We start from the raw sequence: 23,612 nt of genomic DNA on the forward strand, positions 1-23,612 counted from the left end.
GCACGGTCTTATCAAGAGCAGCCCGGCCCCAGGTTGCCAACGATAACCACGTCGGTCCGTGCCAGGCAACTTGTATTTGACGCGGCGCCCGCCACGACTGAGGGCATGTTAGGCTAAGGTCAAGTTGGCAACCCTGTGCATTAATATACATTTTTTTTATAGTTTGTAAGAGTCCTCCCTGCCCTCCCCGATAGGCGCCCAAGTTAGGTTAGCTTTTGTGTCCATGGCAATGGACGGTCACTTAGGAGGGTTTGATATTTCTGTGTGTGTGTGTGTTTTTTTTATCACAGGGTGCACAACTTGACAGGTTCGGTCGGCACGACCAATGAAATCAATGCGAGAAGGAGAGACAGACAAAAAGAACTTTTGCATTCTCTTCCTGTGAACAAATCGCATTGCAAGGAAAAAGATTCAGTTTAACGTAAAATACAACTCGTCGGTCTTTCGCTTCAATGTTGAAAGATCCGCCTGAATCTGTGAGGTTCCTAGGTTAAGGTTTGTTTGTTTGTATTCTCATGTTCTGTGGTTCCAGGTCATCGATTGAGCATTTAATCTTTTTTACAGCCACTGAAGAATCGCGTTAGACCGCGTGAGGGAATCGTGGAAAATATAAATAAATAAATAAATTGAGTCATATTTGGATTTCGCGTTTCGCGTGTCAAAAAGAATCGCGAAATTGTCGTGATTTTTCGGATTTTGCGTAAAGAAGGAATTTACAGTCGTAAAAATACGTGTTGTTATGAACACATTCATTTATCGCTGTTTTGATGTTGTTCGATTTCGTAAGTAGATTTTTTAAGACGAGGAATTCTTTTCGTACGCACGTATGAAGGCGAAAGAGATCGTCGCGTTTTGGAACTCGCTTTCGGAATTTTGTCTTCGAATTGGACGGAGCTTCGTCATTTGCGATCTGCGTGTTCACTCGAAGGAACCGCCGATTTTTGTTTCGCGATGAACTGAGGTGCTCGGTTTTGATTTCGTTATGGATTCAAGTTATTAATTCGCATCGGAATTCTTGGAATGATTTTTCCTTGAAGAAGATTCACAGCTCAGGTGAGTACTCTGCGGTGATTTTCTCAGTTACTTCCAGATTGTGTCTGTTGCTTTTCTTATAGGAGTTTGTTTGTTTGTTTGTTTGTTTCAGGCCCCGCTCACGTCCTGTGCCTCAACGTGGCGAGCGGGTGAAACAAAGAACGATGCACGCCCACAATTTGCTACTTTTACTGAGAATTAAAAAAAACTCTTTTATTCAAACAATTTCATACGCTACTTGCGGTATTAATTCCTGAGTCTAATACTTCAATCGTCTCTTAAATTTAACCTCAAATCACTAGTATCCGCGAGATCCTATTTATAATTTAAGACAAGTTTGTCTGCAAAGCCGTTCGAGTCTCCTGTCTTGAGATTTCAGTGAACTGTACGTCATTTACAAGACGAGGTCAGAAAGTGTGGAAGGACCTACAAGTGTCGTGGAACGTAAGTAGAATAAGTCTCAGGTCTTCTGTTCTGGTTTCATTATGAGAAATTGCAAAAGGTAATTTGTGAAAGACAGCAAAGAAATTTTTGTTTTCAGAAAGAACGTAACGCTAGATAAATTTGGTTTCGCTGCAATTTTATAAATTCAAATCTTTGGCCTCATTCGATACACTCGTGTGACCAACGAAGAAATTTCAAATTATAAAAGGCGGGAATGCATCGTTCTTTGGCCAAACAGGATAAGTTTTCATTCACGTTCTTGAACACAATTTGCATAATTAATATTTGTGACTTTCTAATGCCTAAATGAATCCACAGCCTTCTATGTACAGTCGTAGCCAGCTTGAACAATTTTTATGTGTCATGTCCTAAATAGAATAGGACCAGTAAGAAGTTATCGTAAGATAATGTAGTAGATATGCAAATAACTTAGGTTACGTTACGTTACGTTATGTCGAATTAGTTTAAATTAAGTAGCTGAAGTATTATCCGTTAGTACTGTTAAAATAAATGTTATTTTTTTAAATGTAGCCTTGGAATACAAGACTTGCGAAAATCATGTAGCATTATGATGGACAGAAGATTTATCTCGCCTAAGTTTAGGCCTGTAACATACTAAAGAGGAAGAAGAAGGGTCACGCCGTTAGAACAGCGTTCTCCCTGACCTACCCTAATCACTTTCATTCGCGTGTGACTTAGTTTGAATGCCCTTGAACCACCGCTCTGCCTTTACTCAAGGTCTTTGTAGGCGTGGCAGGTAACACATTCGCCACAACAGATGATTCATGGATTATTTCACCTCGTCTGCGTCTCTCGTGAGTGTATGACGTCATCCTGATTTTTGTTTGTAAATCCTTAAGATAACATTCCGTTGTATAAAATGATTGTAACTGCAGGCAATGCGCATGAATAAGTAAGGAATTTTACGATACTCGACTTCACATATTTTGGAAGCTACGACCTCCAAGAATATTTGGAAACGCTTGGAGTCTTGTCTAAAGTTTCGTCAAAATCGTTCCTAAAAGATTTTCTGATGAGTGACCACTGACAGAAATAAAGAACGTTTGCATTGAGAATTATGTATTCTACATTTGCAGTTGATAACCCCACAATACATAAATCAAAATGGTCGAAAGGACACTGAAAAAATTGTATCACTGCTTTGCGTCACTCAGGGACTTAACTGAATAAATGTCAGGGCTCTTTATAGATCTTGAACAGACCAGGAAATACTCGATCACTCGGAATAAATGGGTCCAGGTCTTCATCCCCAGACCCCCCCCCCCCATAATCCGCCCCCCAAAAAGAAAGAAAGCCAAACTTAAAAGCAATTCTTCAGTAGTTCACGTGTCTTACGTACGTAAATTAATCCAGAAATTTTGAATCCGAATAATATTCAGTATCGAAATCTGATTTGTGAGGTAAAATGACTTTTTCTCTTAAGGATGTATCCTCATTACGACAATTATAAATGAAGTTACGCGCACTTAGTATTAAAATGACGTAGTCATTATTTAAAGGCAGATTTCACACATGATTTGTACAAATTAGCATTACTAACAAACTAACAAACTAAGCCTTCTTTCTGCTTGTAGTATTAATAGTAGTGTTGTATGGTTCCTTGCATGGCCGGCAAATACTAGTATTTAATTATTTGTGCGTTCATGTGTGCCAACTGCCATATTTGTTTGGATTTAGAACAAAAATGTGTTATATCCAATTAGTTAAAAATCTTTTATATGAATTCCGATGCACCGGATACACGAGTTTAGTAATTTCCATAAAAGCAAGTTTGGATTCGTAACATGGGTTCTCACAATGTGGTGCGCGGTCCGGTACAGACAAGATGTAAATCTGAGATTCCTCTAGCACACCTCGATATTATCGAAGCAACTCATTTCTTCGAGATATATTCATGCGAACTATAGCCATGAAATGAATTATTTATTAAACTGAGGTTTCGTGTACAGTTGGCATTGAATGACTACCTCCATATGAACTCCGAAGCAATGAACAGCTTATTCCTAGTATTACAATTTCTTGACTTTTTCTGGTTCAGATTCAGCGTAAACAAAATTTTCACATTTATATATTTGCTAGAGCTTTTAATTCGTGTTCGAAAAGGCTTTTCGAGCTTGAAATACTTTGTGGAACCTACATTTTTAATTGTATTCAGCGTTCAGGTATTTAATGACGACAGACCACCAGAACAGAAAATTATTTTAATCTCGAATTTATTATAACAAATGACGTATCGTTGTGAGAGAAGGTACGAGTTTCCAATAGGTCGGTCCCATAGGCAGATGTGACCTTTTCATTTTAGGCATTCTGCGAAACTGAGTATTATACTTGTTTCCTTGATTGAGAATAACGATTTCAAAATTTAATCGAATATTAGTGTGTTCTTCCAGGAAAACGAGCTTCCGGCTTTAATGTATAACGATTAATTATTCAGGGTTTCATCAGATTTTGACGAAACAGCATTCCTACACATCTTTTTGTAAACCGAAGCCTCTTCCTCTATTTGTCAGAAATAATTGCCAATGTTCTTATGTAACTGCACTCCCTCTGTCTTCAGTGAGATATTTCAGACAAAGAATTAGATCGGAACATGAATTTACGTGATGTCTGGGCGCATTCTCCAACCTGATAATCGCATTGTCTGCAGTTAGACCAAGCCAGCATCCTCAAACTATCACTCATTCCTTGTCCCACCATTCTCATGCCTCATTCCGTTTCCGGCTTCGTAACTTCCGTATGTAATGTCACGCAAATCCTTCAGAACAGAGATTTCCCTGCCTCTCTTCACGTAACAGCAACATTTTCACGAGGCTTCGTGTCTTAATAGAAGAGTCGCGCAATTTTAAACTGACAGTAAAGTGAGGCCGTTGTCTGCTCACAGCGCAGTGCCTAATCCAATCTCGACAGAATACAAGAAAGACATTTGTGGTGGCGGAACGCCACTGGAACGAATAATATTATTTCTGTAGAATCTTTGTAGTGCATATGCAATTGTTTAGAAGTTAGGATTAGTGAAGATGGATTGTTTGCACTAATGTGCCTACTTTAGATTGTGCACCAATGTGCCGAAGTTAGTGTGTGCACTAATGTGCCGAAGTTAGTGTATATAGTCTGAAATGGTTAGCATAGGTAATCGGAATTCTGTGTGGTTTCTACACGTGCACACACAGCAGAGGGATATTAAGCTGATTTAATGAGAATGACTTATAGTCTGGCGGGTAACTTCTGGCTACGACTCTACATGGATATGCCATTTTTGAATTAATGACAAAATTCATAGGTCAATTAGCTTTGTGCGGGCAGGTCGTGAGTGTGTGTGCCGGGAGTGTCGTCATTTCCTTTAAACGCGTTCGTATGGGAGAGTTTGTAGGCAGTCCTAGAGTAGATCTGCGGAACCACTCCGCAGGAAAGGTGAATGTGAGGTTAGGTTATGATGTGGTCTGGAGGACGTAACGCGAGATTATTGAAAATTTTGAAGACGGAAGTGATTTTAAATCCGGCAGGTTTTTACCAATGTATTGTGTTAATTTCAGATTTTCGGTTATGTTATTTGTTCTGGGACATCATGTCCGAGGCAGAAAATTGTACGCGTAAATTTTTCATTAATTTCCGCTAGAGAAGTGTGACTTTCGTGTGACCGCGATTCTGACCGTTCTCGAAGTGTTTGTGAGTTGGTTTCATGCCATGGTTTTGTTACATTCTGTGAACGGCTTGGAGGATCGGCGTCCATCGGACATCGGAGGAAGACATCGAACCATGGACCAAGGCGGACGGAGCAACGCGCAAAGAGTAAAGTTAAGAAGACAAAACCAGTGTCGGCCGAACCCCTAGTGGACGAGGACCCATCCGCTGGAGGATGGGCTGGGCGCTCGCGGCAAATCTTGTACGCCATAGCATCGGCACGGTCTTATCAAGAGCAGCCCGGCCCCAGGTTGCCAACGATAACCACGTCGGTCCGTGCCAGGCAACTTGTATTTGACGCGGCGCCCGCCACGACTGAGGGCATGTTAGGCTAAGGTCAAGTTGGCAACCCTGTGCATTAATATACATTTTTTTTATAGTTTGTAAGAGTCCTCCCTGCCCTCCCCGATAGGCGCCCAAGTTAGGTTAGCTTTTGTGTCCATGGCAATGGACGGTCAATTAGGAGGGTTTGATATTTCTGTGTGTGTGTTTTTTTTTTATCACAGGGTGCACAACTTGACAGGTTCGGTCGGCACGACCAATGAAATCAATGCGAGAAGGAGAGACAGACAAAAAGAACTTTTGCATTCTCTTCCTGTGAACAAATCGCATTGCAAGGAAAAAGATTCAGTTTAACGTAAAATACAACTCGTCGGTCTTTCGCTTCAATGTTGAAAGATCCGCCTGAATCTGTGAGGTTCCTAGGTTAAGGTTTCTTTGTTTGTATTCTCATGTTCTGTGGTTCCAGGTCATCGATTGAGCATTTAATCTTTTTTACAGCCACTGAAGAATCGCGTTAGACCGCGTGAGGGAATCGTGGAAAAAATAAATTGAGTCATATTTGGATTTCGCGTTTAGCGTGTCAAAAAGAATCGCGAAATTGTCGTGATTTTTCGGATTTTGCGTAAAGAAGGAATTTACAGTCGTAAAAATACGTGTTGTTATGAACATATTCATTTATCGCTATTTTGATGTTGTTCGATTTCGTAAGTAGATTTTTTAAGACGAGGAATTCTTTTCGTACGCATGTATGAAGGCGAAAGAGATCGTCGTGTTTTGGAACTCGCTTTCGGAATTTTGTCTTCGAATTGGACGGAGCTTCGTCATTTGCGATCTGCGTGTTCACTCGAAGGAACCGCCGATTTTTGTTTCGCGATGAACTGAGGTGCTCAGTTTTGATTTTGTTATGGATTCAAGTGATTAATTCGCATCGGAATTCTTGGACTGATTTTTCCTTGAAGAAGATTCACAGCTCAGGTGAGTACTCTGCGGTGATTTTCTCAGTTACTTCCAGATTGTGTCTGTTGCTGTTCTTATAGGAGTTTGTTTGTTTGTTTGTTTGTTTCAGGTCCCGCTCACGTCCTGTGCCTCAACGTGGCGAGCGGGTGAAACAAAGAACGGTGCATTCCCGCAATTGAAGTCATTGTTACATTGAATGCAAAATTCCAGAATTTTGGTTAAACCGTTTTGTGTTATATATGGTTATAAATTTTGTGAAGCGAACATTTTAACTGCCTTGGAGAAAATCATATTACGTAACGCCCATTAGTTGCCCGTATTCATCTGTCCATCATTTTAAAGAAATAAGCAGTTTATTTGTTTATATACGTTAGAGAAATCTGTTCACCAAATTTAATTTCATAAGACATTCATCACTAGAAACGTTTTAGTGCATGTGGATTAAACTTAAAAAATTTCTGAACGTAACGTTTAAAAAGTACGTTCTGTTCACTGCTGCCAAAGTATGCGAAATTATTGTAAATTGAACGCGCTGGTTGGTCGATTTCGATGGTTCACATTTACAAGGACGTGTTGCTATTCAATCATTGAATTTTACGTAAATATATACGAAATGTCATGAAGATTCTTTTTAGTTTTTAATTTATGATTTTTGGTCTCGGGTGAATATATAGCAAGGCCTGCCAAAAATTTATCGAATGAGACTGATACTAACACTTCAATTTTACATGCACAAACTTTTATCAGCGTCTGTTAAAGGTCTCAAGATAAACGAAAGAATTTGAACTAAGATTTTGTGTAGGTATACCAAACCAATTTTGGTCAATATCAGTCACTGTGACGTACAGATGGACATGATGAATCTAATATGTAGTCTTAAAGATCAGATCAAGGATTGTTTTCCTGCTTTTATGTAAACATAAATTGTCAGTTGTTTATCGAAGGGAAATTTTGATGGGGGCGTCCCAAAAAGAGATCAAAGTCCACTTGAATTTCTTTTAAATCTACGCTGCCCGATGTCATATTTGTTTTGATGAATCTAATAATTTGAAATTAGCAGTTAACGGGAATGCAGCATTCTTTGGCCAAACAGGATAAGATAATTGTGATGATAATTTGACTTAATTTCCTGGAAATTTCCCGAACCATTCCTGCCAAAGAATGTTGGTAACTTAATGGTCGTGTATTTAGAGAATATATTCGCTTCTCTAATATCTGTACTAAGTTAAAAAACAAAGCCTTATAGAAATATATTATAAGGTTCCATTTTAATAATATACCTCTGTAAAGTTTGTAAAGCGTTTTTGCTTGTGGAGATATTTTGGAGAATGTAATTGATTTTTAATGGCACAAATGGAGAAAGGTTGAGGGTTAAAATAATACTGAAGATGTTTTCTTTACATGTCTGGAGTTGACAGAAATATTTGTTTGAGGTTGAGACGTCGAGTCATGTGATGTTAGCATCCAGCGTTCTTGTCATGTTAGTAATTTTAATAAAAAAAAATCATGATTAAATTTAATCAGAGATTTAGATGCTGTAATAAAAAAAACTCCTCTCACGCTTTGCATTAAGAAATGTGATAATTATTTTATATTAACTTTTTCCAGCAGAGCAATTACCATACCTGCTTCATTAACTAAATATTTTGCCAAAAGAAGATTTTTAACATTAAAATAACTTGATCTTGCATAAAACGCTGTGGAAATGGAGGACTCGATGTCTAAAAAAATGTTTTGCAGTCGACAGTTCAATGACGTTCCAGGCAAATCACCTGCAGCTGGACACATGAACTCTACAGCGAGTAGGATTTTGGTGAGTTATGAAGCCGGAATACATTTTGTATATTTTAAGGTTCTGTACCTGCATTTGCCTGGAGGGACTAATGAAAACCATGAAGAACTCAAGTCAAGATAGTCCCAGATTTGAACCCAGGACATCTTCATTATAAAGCAGAGGGGCTAGATTTCTTATAATGCAAAATCATAATTTTAAATTGTATAATTTTTGTGATGAAGACGTGTCAAAAGTTGATGCATATTTTGAACATTTCATGGCTCTGTTTTTACTAATTCTTTTTCTTTTGAACATTTCCCATTATGGGAAAACTTCTGTGTTGGCATTGCTGATAGGAATAGATAATACTTTTAATGTAAGTTTCTTCATTTCCTTAATTTCACAGCCTGAGAAAATTTTAACCTGTTTATTTTTGAAAAGCATATCATATCCTTTAAAAAATCATGGCACACAAGGTTTTTGAAAATATTTAAATGCATCATGCTCAAAATTGTATCACTTCTTCGGATAATCAGCTGTTCTGCAGTAATCTTAAGATGGCTTGTATGAAGATAACATTAAAATTGATAGCAGCATGGTGATTGAGTCAGTCAGCTTCTGTAGACCACATACACCAATTAACTCTGGTATGAGGGTAAATTAAATAGTGAGTGGTTAATTAGCTATGAACCTTACCGATTGAGCTACCGTTTCCACTGCAGCATTAATTTTATTTATTATCTCATAGATGGTAGGACAGCACGCTTTCGGTGGGTTGTCGCTGTTTGGTCGGAATAATAGAAACATGGCAGAAAAGAGTTTGTTGTTGTTATGAATGTAGACGAACGTGGTATTAATTTGTCATTTAACCAAAATGCCTTTTCCGGCAAGTGGAGGTGGTGCTTATATGCGTTATACTCCTAAAATTATAAGATTTGCAAGACATGGGTGCACAAATAGACCTTTCTTCCATATAGTTGTAATGGAAGTAAGTAACATATTTCATACATACGACGGAAATTGTGATAAACGTAAGCGTAATTGAATGTAGAACAAAAATATTACGTCACACATTTGAAGTTATGAATATTCTTTACGAAAAATTATGATCCCATCGTCATTACCATTGTATACGAATTCATGTTACTAACTCTTAAAGGAGTACTATGGGTACAAAGTTTTTGAGGTTAAGTTACTTTGGAATGGCAATAAAATTCGTAATTAGTTCAGGTCATCCGCTCATTTACCTGTTGAATCTGACTACAGGGATTTGCCCAGTACTGGAGATGTAATTCACTGTTACGTGACATATTTTATGATTATATGTTAATAAATCCTGACTGCGCACAAAAAATTGTGATTAAAAGTAGACTGGAGTACTCAGCTTTGACGTATTTTCGCTATATAATTTGCAGATGACAGTGAAGATGCTTGCCTTTTACGTTTCATATTTGCCCTACAGTTAACAAATTTGTTGGTCATGTACAGGAGTTAGTTTGTTTTGTGTTTCTGTCGTGGTCTCTGAAATAAATGTACATAAGGCACAGCTTTTGAAACGTTGTTGGCAGCTGATGTGGATTTGAACAGTGGCTCAGGTACATTGCTGCACTGCAATTTTAATCTTGTTCTTTTACAGAAACGGTTTAACCAGCACAGCCAAGTTATTGAACAACTGGGGACGTATGATCCTCTTGGTAACCAGTATAATGAAAGATTGGTAGCTTTGAATTTCGAGAGAGTTCGCCATTGGCTTGGCAGGGGTGCTGACACATCTTACCCTGTCGCAGAACTATTAGGTAAGGATCAAGAAGCTTTGACTTGTGATTTGGAACTATAAATATAAAAAATAACTGTCTTCTGGGATATTGCGTTATATAGCTTGGTAAAAATTGACCAACATTTGAGAGGTGCTTACTGCATCTGATTACCTTGAAGAGAGAAACAGTAGATTTCTCCAAAATATTGGCATATGTGTACAAGTCTACAAGGCATCGCAACCCAGAGCAATAAGTGTCATCCTTACTGCTGTGAAAACCACAAAACTTGTAGTAAAAAATTGCTTTCAATAATGAAAAGGCAGTGTCTGTTGTGGAAACTGAATTGAGAAAGTAGTGTGTGAATATTTATTTTTATACCTTAATATAATTTTATATCATTGTTCTCTCTGGAATTTATTTGAGATGGAATGTTCGTGCCACAAATAGAAAAGAATGAAGCCCATCAACTGATAAATATTCTACAATGCTTAATGAAAAATAAAAAGGAAAACTAAAAATATGTATTCTGGTGTACATGTGTGGCATGGTGTTCAAGGCTCGTGATTTCGATCATGCAATTTCATGTATGTGGGGTTAAACCTTTCTGAAGGGGAAGAATGTTCATGTGATCTTGAGGGTCTGTTACAAGTTTTACTGAATGTGATCACCATTCTTTTAGTACTGCTAGTGTAGACTTTGTGGAAGTAACTGTTATGTCTCGTTGTGTAAATATTCGTGTGGCTTTGTATCTTCTGCTGCAGGACTCTGTGGTTTCTTTCCCATCCACCCAAGGTGCTACATGAGCGCGTGGAGGAATCGCAAAGCTGCAGAAACTGAGGCTGCAGCACAAGAAGCTAAATCTGAAGGACAGGAAAAGACCTAGTGGTACCAAGCACTTTATTAATATCAGATTGACTTTATAGTTTATAATAAAACATAGTACTTAAAAATTATGTGATTTTTCTTTTGTCTTAAAAATCTCATCTTAATGTGGCCTGAGGAATAAGCAGTCTGTATCACTCTGATGATGGAGGCAGTATGTACCTCTGAAACGCCGCTAAACTTCTCAGAAGACAGCCATTTTCAATAAGCAGTTTGATTTCATTTAGTGAGTATGGTTTACACTTGAAGTACTTGCATTGTGACTTTATGCTCGCATTGCGATGTCTGGAACCAGTGCTGGAAATAATTTTGTTTCAATGCGATCATTAAATTGCTTTGAATGTCTTCAGCTAATTGAAAAGTAGATCATAGTGAGGAAACTTACGGTTTTGAGAACATTAAAGTCGCCAATCTACCCAAAAAAAAAAGAAAAGAAAAGAAAACCTGATTCTTCTAAATGGAGACGCTCGTGTTACGATTGTTATTGGCAAAAGGTCCGTGGGACCATATCAAATGTTTCTGGTAGGTGTTCAGACAATGGTAATTTATTTATTTTTCTGGTCGGAAATGTTGTGTGGGGAGATGCATTTTTATGATGCAAGATCCGCTTGTCTGACCAAACATTTTTTTTTTTAAATGAACTGTCATAAATATCTAAAGTGTTATAACTTTGTCCATTTTTTTTCTTTTCTCCCATGAGTGCTTCTCTTTTATTCATGACCATCCACCCTTTTCCTATTTGGTTTTTCTACATTGGCCTTGCTAACTTAACACCCCCCCCCTCCAAATCTGATGCTGCATCCCCTTAAGGGGGAAGGCACTGTCAGAAGCAAGTGGCTGACAGCTTCAAGTAACAGGGGGTCAGTTGTTAGTTAACGCCACAGTAATTGTCAGGATCATTGATACAGGTCGCTAAAAGGGCTCTTACGAAGCTGTGGTTGACTCAGGAAGATGGTGGATACTGAAGAGCTTCCAAGAGTAGGTGAAACCCTGGAATAAATCACATTAGTATGCTGTAGAGCGTACGTTGTGTGACAGGTCCATTAATTTTGATACACTTTACTGTGCAAAATGTAGACGTAATACATGAAGAAAAAATTAAGCATTATTCTTTCTCTATTATTATGTGCATAAAATATTTTGGAAATGTGGTTTGCCTAATGCTGTGACTTCATAGAATTAGTCTGATATAGGAAAGTAAAACATACACATATATTTTTTTATAGAAGCTCAACAGGGAAGGGAGGAATGCAATTTAACGAAGGGGGTTGGCACAAATGCTAAGAGGAACAATGGGACTTATGGGAATTGGTAAAGGAGGACATGGAAGGACGGGTGAGATGGGTGGAGGGCATTGTACAAATTAGAAAAATGAGAAACAGGTACAAATTTTAAAGTTCTGAAAACCGGAAGGGAGGAGAAGTAGGCCTATATTAGAGGACGATATAATAATGAACATGGTAATAAAAGAATGGGGGGGGGGGGTTTCCTTCCTAGCCGAATGACTATCAGCCTCTCGAGGACTCTGGTCCATGCAGTTAACAGATCAGGTTGATGTTCGTTTAGAAATGACTTCTTGGGCTGCGACACCAGAGAAGCAACGCACACCTTATTTTTAGGATTGTGGGTTTAGTTCCTGACTGGATCAAAGTTTAGGCTCTGGGACAGGCCCAAGTGTTTTTGTTGATGAACGTATTCTCCTCTCTGGCTCTCAGTCATATAACATTAAAGAGGTATGACAGTATAATACATCATTTATTCTGATTATTAGTTCTTTATAAAGTTTGTAAAAAGTGCACTATACATCATGGATACTAGTAAATGTTAACTTATCAATGCTTCCAGCCATTAAAACATGACTTACTTTTTTTCGTGATCTTTTCGGTTGTCGTGCTATATGGACATGCAGGCGGATACAAAGGTTTTGAAGGAATATTCTCTCTCCACCTTCAAGGTAGCATGTTCCTTTGAAACTCCAGCGTCTGTCTACGAGTCTACTTGGCGTTAAGAGCCAGATCAGTGCCACGAAAATCTCTTATCTCATTTAATTTATTTTGATGATTTGTGTCTTTGGTGGTCTGAAAACATTGATTTTGGAAACATAAAATTCATGCCAACATTTACAATCCAATTGTTCTTGGCCACACAGATTTCTTTTTTTGGATGTTCCTAGAACTTCCTCAGTTTTGATAACTTGTTATTTCTTCTCATGCCCAATATTCTGACCTTCCTCCAATACTCTTTTGTGTTTGGATCCAGCTCATCTAGTGTAGGGGCCTTCCCTAGAACATAGAACCTCCTGTTCAAGTACTAAACAATCATCCCTACTAAGATACACACTTGCTAATAATGTTACTTCTGTGTTAAACTTCACCTATCAGGGATGAGCCTTTCTGAATATTGAGTCATCCAAAGTTTCAGAAAACACTGGATAACTTTCAACATTTGATAAGGCTCATCCCTGAAAGGTGAAGTTATACTTTGAACTGTAGCTGCAAAAATCCTGAGGAAAAGAATGTTACCATCAGTTGTGAAAATATTTATCTTCTTGTCAAACATTAATTGCCTTTATGAAGGTATTCAACAATAAATAGCGAAGGGAAAAAGGAACTGAAAAACAAATTGTTACAATTGTGAATCTAATCTAACTCGTTACTTATTTTACTGCTTTTGAGGTATTCTATTAGATGTGCACTCGCACTCTAGAACTGAATGTTGGTGAAACTGATAGTAGCAGCAATAGTGTTGAAGAAATGAGTGCTGTCCTTCCACAAAATGCCATAATTAACGTTAATGTATATATTACAATATCTTTATAATGTGCACAATTTAAGTTGCATCTGTTAACATTAAACAAAGTATGTTGTTAATAGTTATTCACTTTTATAAACAGTAACAACTTTAATGAATAATATGTTAATTATGTATCACCTGTTCGTAATGTCCAGAGCCAATCAGGATACTGATCATCAGGCATAAGTTTTATGTTTTCACTTTCCTTAAGAAGATTAGTGCCACACACGTAATTAACAAGTTTATGTGGGTCTGTTTCGACAGGAATAACTTTCTTTTCCATCATTGGACCTAATTTTGTTAGCTTTCCCTTTTTCTTGCCAAGAGATGCAATGCCACCCGCTGAAATTAAAAGATATTTAAATCAAATTGACTGGCTTTTAAGGTTACCTAATGTAACATAACCCAATTTTACATATAATTTAAATTAATTCACCTGCTTCTATTTTAGTTGCAAAATTGCACTTTGTCAGTAATAAAGGAAGAAAACGAATATTTGGAGTATGAAAATACATTAACGATGAAGTCATTTTATAAAGCCCTTAGATTTTATTAAATTTTATAGTTTCTTATACACTTCGATTGAACACCCAATACCAACATTACTTGTCGGTAGCAGTTGGCAACGTTTATGGCGTTTGGCGGCACGCATTCTGCTGTCACAATTGTGAAACATAAAAGCGACTAGTTGTTATTTCGTGGCGACGACACTCATTCCTGGTTCTGTCCTGTGTCGGCAGGGATATTGAAACAACTATTGATCGATCTGGCTGCAACAGTTGGTATGAAACCATGATAGTAAGAACTGCCAATGACCCTGCGTTATCTACCTTCCAACTTATTCTCTGTCCCTCCCCACATTAGTAACACAGTTATTTTCAGAAATCCAAAGGGGACTGTCTCCAGAGATATTTTAACTCGTTTCTGGTAGAAATCAGTGGTGCATACTGCTTCTATCATCAGGGTGAAACTACTATTGATCGATCTGGCGGTAACAGTTGGTATCAAACCATGGTAGTAAGAACTACCAGCGACCCTGCGTTATCTACCTTCCATTTTAATATTTGCCCCTCCCCCATTCGTAACACAGTTATATTCAGAAATCCAAGGGTGACTGTCTCCAGAGATATTTTGACTTGTGTCTGGTAGAAATCAGTGGTGCATACTGCTTTTATCATCAGGGTGGATACGCAATCTGATGCACATTTCAGTGTCGGAAAGAAGGTTAAATTAGCAACGGTGATAGGGTTTTCTGATTTGTTCTCGTGCTATTGGTGTGGATCGTGTGTCAATATTTAATCTTCGAAATTTTTGCTTAGTTGGCAGTGTGTGCACTTATCTCCTTGGATGTATTAATTTTTTGTGAAGGGAGTTATGGATCAGTTTAGCTAATATATTGTTTTTTGTTTTTATGTAAGTTGTATGTCATTATTTTAGTTAATATTGACATAAATATATGAAGCTTAATACTAAAATCGAATTCAGATTTTAATTGTGATAGTAAGCTAAGGTAGTTTTAAGAAAGGCTACCGGGAACTAACCTTTACACTGCATGACTAAGCCTATTAGTGTAGTGAAGGCTCAGGCGGAAGGTAGTTTTGCGTTGACAAATTTTTAGCTCTGTAATTATACTATTGTTTGTATGCGAATTGGTATCTTCTGTACCATACACGATAAAGGAATGCCCGAATTTTGTATAAGGTTATCTAAATTATGCCTCAGCCGTCGGAATCAACCTGCAGAAATTTTTAAAATGAAATGAAAGTGAGGTGACTTAGTCTTACTGCAAAAAAATATTCTAAATTTTTTGGGTAGAGACACCAACACTTTTGACAGTGGTGGTGTTTGTGATAGTGGCATGCCTTTTTGTGTTTGTTTTAATATATATGATAGGCTGAGTTAACAGTTGGATCTGTTGTTGAATGGCATTTCAATTTATTATTTTCATCTAAAATTATCGTTTTTAATCATTGACATGTATATTAATTGATTTTAGGTAGGAATCCCAAGAAGATGAACACAGATTTTTCCGGTTATACCAATTCAGTCAACTCTGACCTTAATTCAAATGGGGAAACAGAACAACTGGAGAATTCTGCGTTATGTGTGACAAAGCAAATTGAAATTGACGAAAATTGCCAGTCACACTCCAGTCTAGAGGTCAATGTGTCCCAACCAGAAACAGAAGGTAGTGCATCTAACGGCGATCAGAACACAGAATCAATAAACGGAGACAAGACGCAAGGAAGTGTTGATGAGGAAAAGGATGAGGGGGAGACGGAAGAATGGCTTGATATTTTAGGCAGCGGACAGCTTAAGAAGAAAGTGAGTATACAACTACACTCTTTTGTTGTTCTTGCGACTGGTTTAAACAAACCTTAAATTATGTTCAGTCCATGTAAAATTAATGGATTGGCTGTGATTTTGCTGTGGATGGGTTTGTAACCTATATAGTGTGTGTGCAGCCTGTATTATTAAATGATTTTGTTAAACTTTGGTTTGTGTGTTGATTGTTACTGTAATTGTTCACAGATACTGAAACGTGCAGAAAGTAGTTACAGACCGCAGCGTTCACATATATGTGAAATTAATTTAGAAGGTCGTTTACCAGATGGCACTATTGTTGATAAGCATGATCATCTTAGTATCCAAATTGGCGATGCAGAGGTAAGTGTGGTGTGCACTGGACTGTATGACTTATATCTGGCGTGGAGAAAATTTCACAGTCTAAGTCCAAGAGGCTGAACATTACATCTGGTGTGGGCAAGTTACCATTATCCATTATCTTCTCTGATGGGAATAGTGAAAGACCAAAAGTCTTTAATTTCTACAGCCCGGTGCTGTTTTGGACTAGATCACGAGGGACCAAGTTAGTATAAGTATTTGATGATGGTCTGTGTTGTAATGCTATGTGGACACAGGTGTGTACTAATATTTTGAAGGGACGTACTGCGTCGATCTTCAGGCCAATTGCGAGTCCATACAGCATCACAACCCAGAAAATTAACATTGATATCATCAGTTCTCAGATCCCATGCAGTGTAAGTCTAGTTAACAGGTTCTGATGGTGGTGTTTGTGATGGGTTTTGTAATCAGCGTAGTGAACGATGTTTAATACAGTCGTGCTTCTGCCAAACATCGTGGACCAGTTGTTTGAACTGTTGCTTGATATTCAGAATGCCCCAGGTTTAAATCTTTGCCTAAATATTAGCTATCCTGAGAGCTTTCATGATTTTTTCTCAGACTCTCCAGGTAGGTGCCAGGATATTACCTTGAATTACACCCTAACTTTTTCCTTCAGTATCCTTCCCAATTCATTATTAAATGACCCCTAAATATTTTGTTTTTTGAGGCCTCGAATCAGTGGTATTAAGTAACTAGTACAGTTATGTTTATTTCACAACCTAGAATTTTATATGAATAACATACAAATTGCTCTGTTTTGTTTGCATTATGTGGTAGGTAGTTCAGGGCTTGGATCTTGCCTTACCGCTTATGGATGTGGGAGAAGTTGCCCTTTTAGAAATCGGGCCACGGTTTGCATATGGCGCTCTTGGCCGAGAGCCCGATGTGCCACGTGACGCGACAGTTGTGTACACTGTGGAGCTACTTAGTGCCGATCCGGAACCCGACGTAGAAGTGCTGCCAGCTACAAAGCGGAAAGAAATTGGGTAATTCTGTATAGATGTTATGATTCTGCTGACATTTTGGCTGATGTCGAACTCACCGAACTGTAGAGGAAGGGAATGGTCCAGAGGCTGGTTTTCTGCTTTTTGTTATTGTACATGTTCTATGAGATGGTACGGTCATGCAAAAGTATTTTGTCTGAATTCCCTCTGTTAATATAATGACTAAGGTATGAGGTGGATGACGAGTTCAGTTGCCATCAGAGTCTTTGCGAGAGTCCAGATTGTGGCATTCGCCCAGCCTCTTATCTGTTGGATAATGGAGTAAAGTGAAGAAGGTGTGAAAATTACCTTTCCTGCGTCTACTGCTGAGGTTAAAAATGTATGAACCTTCGTGGAGAGGTGCTTAACTAAGCACAGGGCCAACTTATCGTATTACCTGTACCTCTGCCCCCTTTGGTACAGAGCTTAGGTGCTGGGAATGTTTTTATATTCAAATGGACTGGTGTATTTTTGTGTTAGTATCATGATTTAGGTTTAGGGTTTAGGTATGGAAAATCTCTTATATATATATATATATATATGTAGGTTAAGGATTGGATTATTTTTGTTTGTGTAGATGTCGCAAGAGGGAGCGAGGCAACTGGTGGTATTCCCGTCAAGAACACACGCTCGCTATCCAGTGCTATCGGCGTGCCCTCGACTATCTCGATGACATTGAGGGCGGGATAACTTTGACGAGCGGTGAACGGGAAGGCAGCAACCAGGTGAGAACAATTTATATTTGATGTGTCAGCATCCTGATATTACGATTCAAATCTGGTTTTATTTGCCTTGAAGACGTTTTCGCAGTTCGTAATTTACTTCAAAAATAAATTTGGTGCTTTCAATGTGGCTAGCGAAGGTACTGCTACAATAAATTGTATTACAATTTAACGTTAGATGTTACATTTTTGCCAACTTTGAAAGGTCATGCTATGCTGGTTAAGTTAATGTGTTATCAGCCTATGATTGTGGTACCACTGTATTCAGATTGTGAATGTGACCACAGGGCATGGAAGAGGAGCTGCATGATTTGCTGGAAGATCGTCTGAAAGTATACAATAATTTGGCAGCAGCGCAGATGAAGATCAAGGCACATGATACAGCATTGCAGTCCGTGGAAAATGTTCTGCGCTGCCAACCAAACAATGTTAAAGCACTATTTAGGAAAGGCAAGGTATAGTTGTTTTGAGTTTGTGCAGGTCTGAGCTTTTTGTAAAATGAACCATTTCGAGGACCGGGAAAGATAATGGGAGGTTTATAGTAAAATCTTTAATTTTGGGATGTTTTTGAAAAAAAAAATCGCAGTTTAAGGAAAGTATGTATTACCATGTCCACTTATACGGTATTTCGTTCTCCAAGGTACAAAATAAATTGAGTCTAATGTATGAAACATTTTATATCGTTTATCTGTCCTGTTGATTAAATTGGATGTATGAGAAATGTTGTGGTCCGTACTTTTAGCATGGATGATACAATAAATGTATCACATTGCCATGAAGTACTTCACTGTGAAGGTGTATCATGAGGTTGGATATTTCTACACTTTCCATATCTTCGAAGTTGATGGAGATAAGTGACTAGTTTCTGGGCCTTCTGCTTTTAAAAGTGAACCCCAGTGCCCATTTGTTACTTGGCTGGGCAGCCACGAGAACTGGCCTCGGAAGTAGTAAGAGAAAAATTCTTTTCCCTGCTCAGAATTGAACTCCAGATGTAAAGTCAGTCAGTCTGTTATCAGGCGTGTCATCGCCGATGACATTAAAATTGAACTTGACTGAGTAGACCGGAGTAATACATTGTAGAATAGTTTTAATAGTGTCAGTGTTGTGCTGTTCGATGTCTTTTGTGATGGCATTGAACTCCGTTTCTATCATTACTTGCCGAGTCGGTAGACATTTACATGATCATTACGCCATCTGAGAGCTAAATCTTGTTTTTCTAAGCCACATCTGCGTTGCGTGTTGCTAGATTCTCGCTGCAAAGGGGGAGAACCCCAGTGCAGTGGCAGCTCTGCGGTTGGCAAGCCAGTTGGAGCCTGATAATCGGATGATACGACAGGAGCTGCTGCGGATATTGAGATTACACAAAGAGGACACGGTGCATGAGAAGAAGTTGTACAAGAAGATGCTTGGACAGGACAAACCGCCCGATAGCTTACCCAAGAATGACAAGGTAGTTTGATTACGTCTGTGTCAAAAACACGAGACTCTACCTTGCTTCTTGTTCAGAGTCTTTATTAAATGGTTGACTGTGTCGTCATGTCACTCTTGTTTTCAACGTGTTTGTGGTTTATTTAACAACACTGTCAGTAGCTCATACCTTATAGAATCAAATGATACGATGATTAATGATGTGGTCATGAGTCGTGGTCTAATTTAAAGTACTGTCATGTTATTTGCTGCCAGGAGGAGGGGGGACTGAGGATAAACATTTGAGGCTAGCTGGTCTACATGTCACTAGGTTGAAACATGTTACGCTTAAAATATATTTTTGTTGACATAAATTTTAGTCTGTAGATGGTTTGGGAAGTGATAAATTACGTGGGACACGATCTCTGCGTCGGTGGGACTTCGTCTGGTTGGGGTGACAGATGGACGCGACCTTGAAGGTGTTTTCACTTATTCTGAAATTTAAAGGATGCCTAAGTATTGGCGATATCTATTGACAGAATTGAAGCTAATTTTTAAAATGTTGACAAAAGATATTGTGATCTACTGTTTTAATTATGTTTGTGTTATTGCATGCTACATGCCCCGACCTTCTCGTCCTCGTCGATTTGATGATTGTAATAGTATTTTGGTGAACATTACAAATTATGCAATTTTCTCCAGCCTCCAGTCACTTCTCTTGGTTCAAATTGTTCTCCTCAGCATCCTGTTCTCAGACACCCTCAGTCTGTTTTTTTTAAATAATGTAAGAGACCAAGTTCCACATCCATACTGAACAGGAGGTAAAATTATAGTTTTATATGATTTTAGATTTTTTATTTTATTTAGTGTTCTGTCTGACGACAGGTCCATATGAACAGGATCCTTCCATCCTTTTCTCGGACTGGGACCTGTTCATATACGTTCTTGGCAGATGATCCAGAAGTGGTTTGCCATTGCCTTCTTCTGTGTGTGAATGGAGTAATTGTTGGGATGCCACGGAGAAACCGGGGAAGTGTGTTACGTGTGCTTCTTCAGATATTTTACTGTACTGTTTCTACTGCCGAGGTCTCTAGTGTCGGATGATAACGCCGTATAACTGTGAACTAAGGGGTGGGCATTATATAAGTAGCTTTGGCTTATTTTAAGATGCTTTTAACATTTTTCTGCATGGACTTGGAAAACCAGAAAGATGTCAGTTAGAATAGCTTGTCCCTGATCAGGACTCGAACCAGGTATCTTCTGAATGCTGATCACACATTTTATCACTGCGCCTTCCGAGAGTCTTAAGTATTATTTGATGCACCGTGTATTCGATGGCGGCGTCATTATAAAAAGCAAGACGTTGATCAGTGTTACTGGGATGTGGGACGTAAGTTGATAATTTTTGTTTATATTCAACTGCTATTGGGATAAAGCAGACGGCATTTTCAGTTCATATTCCGTGTCGTTGAAGTGAAAGAAATGGGGCCACAGGACTGAAAGCGGGATGGAAAGTCCTTTGTGCCGTGAAGATGAGTTTACCTGCGTATATTGATCTTTCGGTGCTCTTTGATGTTTATAGAATTCTGTTTCTGTTTTTGTGAAAAGGATGGAGTACGTGGGAACTGGAGTGGCTTGGCACACGTGGGACAGCATTGAAAGGGAAGCTGCAAGCGTTGTTTAACTCTGCTTTTCTGAAGATCTGAAATGTACAATTTCCAAGATTCTAGGCCTTGGTTCATGTTTTCAAAACTAAAACTAGAAGGCTGACGCGAAGAGCTTTGACAGCTTTGCTCATTCTAAAATTATATTTAAATAAATTGTTTCCACGTAAAAAATATATGTTTTTAAAAATGTTCCTATGCAGCAGAGGAAAAAAATATATAAAGCTATAATCTTACCTATTTTGTATGGGTGTGAAACTTGGTCTGTCATAGAATAGTAGTAATTGTGTTTGAGAAGAGGGTGCTCTGGAGCAGTGGTATTCAATCTGGGGTACGCGAAGACATCTTAGGGGGTACGTGAAATTTTAAAAAAATATATATTATTTTATGATAAACACTGAATAATCAGTAAAGTAATTTATTTTAGATGCAGATTATATACTATGTATAACTTGAATTATACACCAACAACTTTGGGGGTACAAAGTTGAAGAGAAATTATATCTGGGGGTACGCGAACAAAAAAGGTTGAATACAACTGCTCTGGAGAATATTTGGACCTAAGAGGGATGAAGTGACAAGAAGGTGGAGAAAACTGCGTGATGACAAGCTCCGTAATTTGCGCTCTTTAACAAATGGTAAAATCAAGGAGGATGAGTTGGGCAGGGTGACATTTTTATTTTATTTTCAGGATATCAACCAGTTGTCACCAGCTGTTCTCCGTCTTCAGTTGCAGGTTCCATGGGCTATTCTGTTTGGAACATTGGCGGTCTTGGTGGCAGGTGTGGTGGCCTATCGATACAAGTTTTTATAGTGACGGCACCTGTTTTAGAGAAATATCAGGCGGACTCTCCGGTACGTGGCGTGGAGGCTGGAAGCATGATTGGTGTCGCAAATCAAGGCTTCATTCACATTCCATAATCAACAGACCATTTGTTGTGTTAACATGGACATCAGTCTGATTCACACATTTTTGTTATTGTTTTCTTTAGGGAATTTATTTTTTGTTTGGTTTCAAAACATGGCAGCCCCTGAAAATATTCAGTTTCAATGTAAAATTTATATGACCCCTTTCAGAGCTGCCTAACCTATGTAAGCAAATAAAGCTCTTGATTTTTGTTGAGTTTGTAAATATTAAGATGAAACAAGAGTGAAGTATGCTTTTTCCAGGTGTGTTCTTTGCGGTTTTTCGTATCTCATCGGTCCTTTTTTATCGTCTTGTATCTCACGGTATGCTTTGCGATGACTTTCCTGGTCTCTGTCTGCTATTTGGTATTGATGTTCTGTCAGTTCTAATGATGTAAAGAGATTTACGTCACAGGCACTGCACTGCGCAGTCAGAAATTAATCTTGCATTTTGTCAAATGTCCACCGTATCAGTAATGCTTTCAAATAGAAGTTGTACGTCCCCATGTGTACAGTTTGTGTAATATTTTCATTTTCTGTACAGTAAGTAGGTTTTCAAAAAATGATAAATTTTGATTTGGGCATCAGGTAAAGTAGGGGCTTTATTGCTCTGATACATGTAAAAATTAAATCTGCCCGACAACTTTCATTGTGGACTCTAATACCAAATTTAATTAAAATCCACGTGTAATTTTGAAGTTGAAACGTGTGGAGTACGGAAGAACATGAGTTCTCCACTGCCTTCATTTTTGGCCCTTTGGCAAAGAACACATATGTGAATCTGACACGTAAGTGGCGGAACTCTGTTTCATTACCGCTGAGTCCTTACTGGCTCTGCAGCCGTCACGGCCTCGTCTCCAATGAGCACCATTTGGTGTCTTTCTGAGAAGTAAAGTGACCAGTGCTAGAAGCTGACCACACACTTCCACCTGGTGTTGATGTCTAGAATGCATGGAGCTTTACCTCCATGCCCCTTATATACCTCTGTGGCGTGCTACTTATGCGCAGTCTCAAGTGTATCTAATACTTTACACATTTTATGTTGTGAATTTTTTCATATCTTGTTGACTGAAATTAACACGTGGTTGTCCTTTCATTGCATCTTAAGAGTGGTCCAGATTTCTGTACGTTGCACTAGCATGCTGCTAAACCACGTTATCTTCAGAGTCTGGACAGTAGCCCCCAAGTATTGGGGTTTAAATCGCGCAATCTTGTATGATGGTTAATTACAAATATTTTTTACCAGAACATCCATTATGTTATTAGAATTGAATGAACGTGATTTATAGTTTGGGAATCACTATTTGTAACAAGTTAATATGGGTTTTGGTTACCCCTGCAACTCCACTGCAGTGTTGTGTGTCCAATTAGCTGTTCACGAAACCAGCCAGTGAATGGAGTGTGATGGCTGGTGTGTACTTCTATTGAATATTAATGCAATACATAATTTTGAGCGTTTGTTCAGTAACAACGTTATTTCAGTGTAGATGGAACGAGGCAAGGAACGAAGCTCAGAAACGAGCTTCTCTGGTAATTAAGGGCGCTTTCAGAGAACAACACAATGAGGTTATAGTTCACGTACATGGTCATAAGATAGGGTCAATGTTTTACAGCGACTGCAG

General features: G+C 38.4%; 3 protein-coding genes across 6 annotated transcripts; 2 read left to right on the plus strand and 1 right to left on the minus strand.

Annotated features, from left to right (window-relative positions):
* The first annotated feature begins 8,041 nt into the window (after positions 1–8,041).
* Positions 8,042–11,498, plus strand: mRpS16 (mitochondrial ribosomal protein S16). 2 transcript variants are annotated; one of them, XM_022077651.2, is made up of 3 exons: positions 8,042–8,230; positions 9,828–9,987; positions 10,710–11,498. In XM_022077651.2, the coding sequence occupies exons 1-3, from the start codon at positions 8,123–8,125 to the stop codon at positions 10,829–10,831; spliced, it is 390 nt and encodes a 129-aa protein (XP_021933343.1). In that variant the 5' UTR covers positions 8,042–8,122; the 3' UTR covers positions 10,832–11,498. The 2 variants fall into 2 exon arrangements, with proteins under 2 accessions (XP_021933343.1, XP_021933342.1); XM_022077650.2 differs by lacking the exon at positions 8,042–8,230 and adding an exon at positions 8,965–9,179.
* A 1,068-nt stretch (positions 11,499–12,566) lies between these two features.
* On the minus strand, positions 12,567–14,394 carry mRpL54 (mitochondrial ribosomal protein L54). The gene is made up of 3 exons (XM_022077649.2): positions 14,060–14,394; positions 13,762–13,965; positions 12,567–13,112 (listed from the first exon to the last, which is right to left on the minus strand). The coding sequence occupies exons 1-3, from the start codon at positions 14,151–14,153 to the stop codon at positions 13,000–13,002; spliced, it is 411 nt and encodes a 136-aa protein (XP_021933341.2). The 5' UTR covers positions 14,154–14,394; the 3' UTR covers positions 12,567–12,999.
* Positions 14,395–14,706: 312 nt separating this feature from the next.
* zda (peptidyl-prolyl cis-trans isomerase zonda) lies at positions 14,707–22,202 on the plus strand. 3 transcript variants are annotated; one of them, XM_022077647.2, is made up of 8 exons: positions 14,707–15,036; positions 15,620–15,948; positions 16,156–16,290; positions 17,086–17,294; positions 17,869–18,016; positions 18,301–18,468; positions 19,260–19,463; positions 21,776–22,202. In XM_022077647.2, the coding sequence occupies exons 2-8, from the start codon at positions 15,637–15,639 to the stop codon at positions 21,896–21,898; spliced, it is 1,299 nt and encodes a 432-aa protein (XP_021933339.2). In that variant the 5' UTR covers positions 14,707–15,036; positions 15,620–15,636; the 3' UTR covers positions 21,899–22,202. The 3 variants fall into 3 exon arrangements, with proteins under 3 accessions (XP_021933339.2, XP_021933337.2, XP_021933338.2); XM_022077645.2 differs by lacking the exon at positions 14,707–15,036 and adding an exon at positions 15,194–15,215; XM_022077646.2 differs by lacking the exon at positions 14,707–15,036 and adding an exon at positions 15,194–15,215 and having other exon boundaries at positions 21,815–22,202.
* Positions 22,203–23,612: the final 1,410 nt, after the last annotated feature.

This window comes from Zootermopsis nevadensis, unplaced genomic scaffold (genome assembly GCF_977971745.1).
Source record: "Zootermopsis nevadensis isolate Lab colony 2312 unplaced genomic scaffold, Znev_1.0 Znev_ptg000004l, whole genome shotgun sequence".
Taxonomy (NCBI): Eukaryota; Metazoa; Arthropoda; class Insecta; order Blattodea; family Termopsidae; genus Zootermopsis; species Zootermopsis nevadensis.

Coding starts and splice junctions, on each gene's coding strand:
- mRpS16 (XM_022077650.2), top strand. CDS start 9,066: ATGCCTTTTCCGGCAAGTGGAGGTGGTGCTTATATGCGTTATACTCCT. Junction 9,180..9,827: donor TCCATATAGTTGTAATGGAA/GTAAGTAACATA, acceptor GTTCTTTTACAG/AAACGGTTTAACCAGCACAG. Junction 9,988..10,709: donor CCCTGTCGCAGAACTATTAG/GTAAGGATCAAG, acceptor CTTCTGCTGCAG/GACTCTGTGGTTTCTTTCCC.
- mRpL54 (XM_022077649.2), bottom strand. CDS start 14,153: ATGACTTCATCGTTAATGTATTTTCATACTCCAAATATTCGTTTTCTT. Junction 13,966..14,059: donor TGCAACTAAAATAGAAGCAG/GTGAATTAATTT, acceptor TTTTAATTTCAG/CGGGTGGCATTGCATCTCTT. Junction 13,113..13,761: donor GCTCTGGACATTACGAACAG/GTGATACATAAT, acceptor TCTATGTTCTAG/GGAAGGCCCCTACACTAGAT.
- zda (XM_022077647.2), top strand. CDS start 15,637: ATGAACACAGATTTTTCCGGTTATACCAATTCAGTCAACTCTGACCTT. Junction 15,949..16,155: donor GCGGACAGCTTAAGAAGAAA/GTGAGTATACAA, acceptor AATTGTTCACAG/ATACTGAAACGTGCAGAAAG. Junction 18,017..18,300: donor AACGGGAAGGCAGCAACCAG/GTGAGAACAATT, acceptor ATGTGACCACAG/GGCATGGAAGAGGAGCTGCA.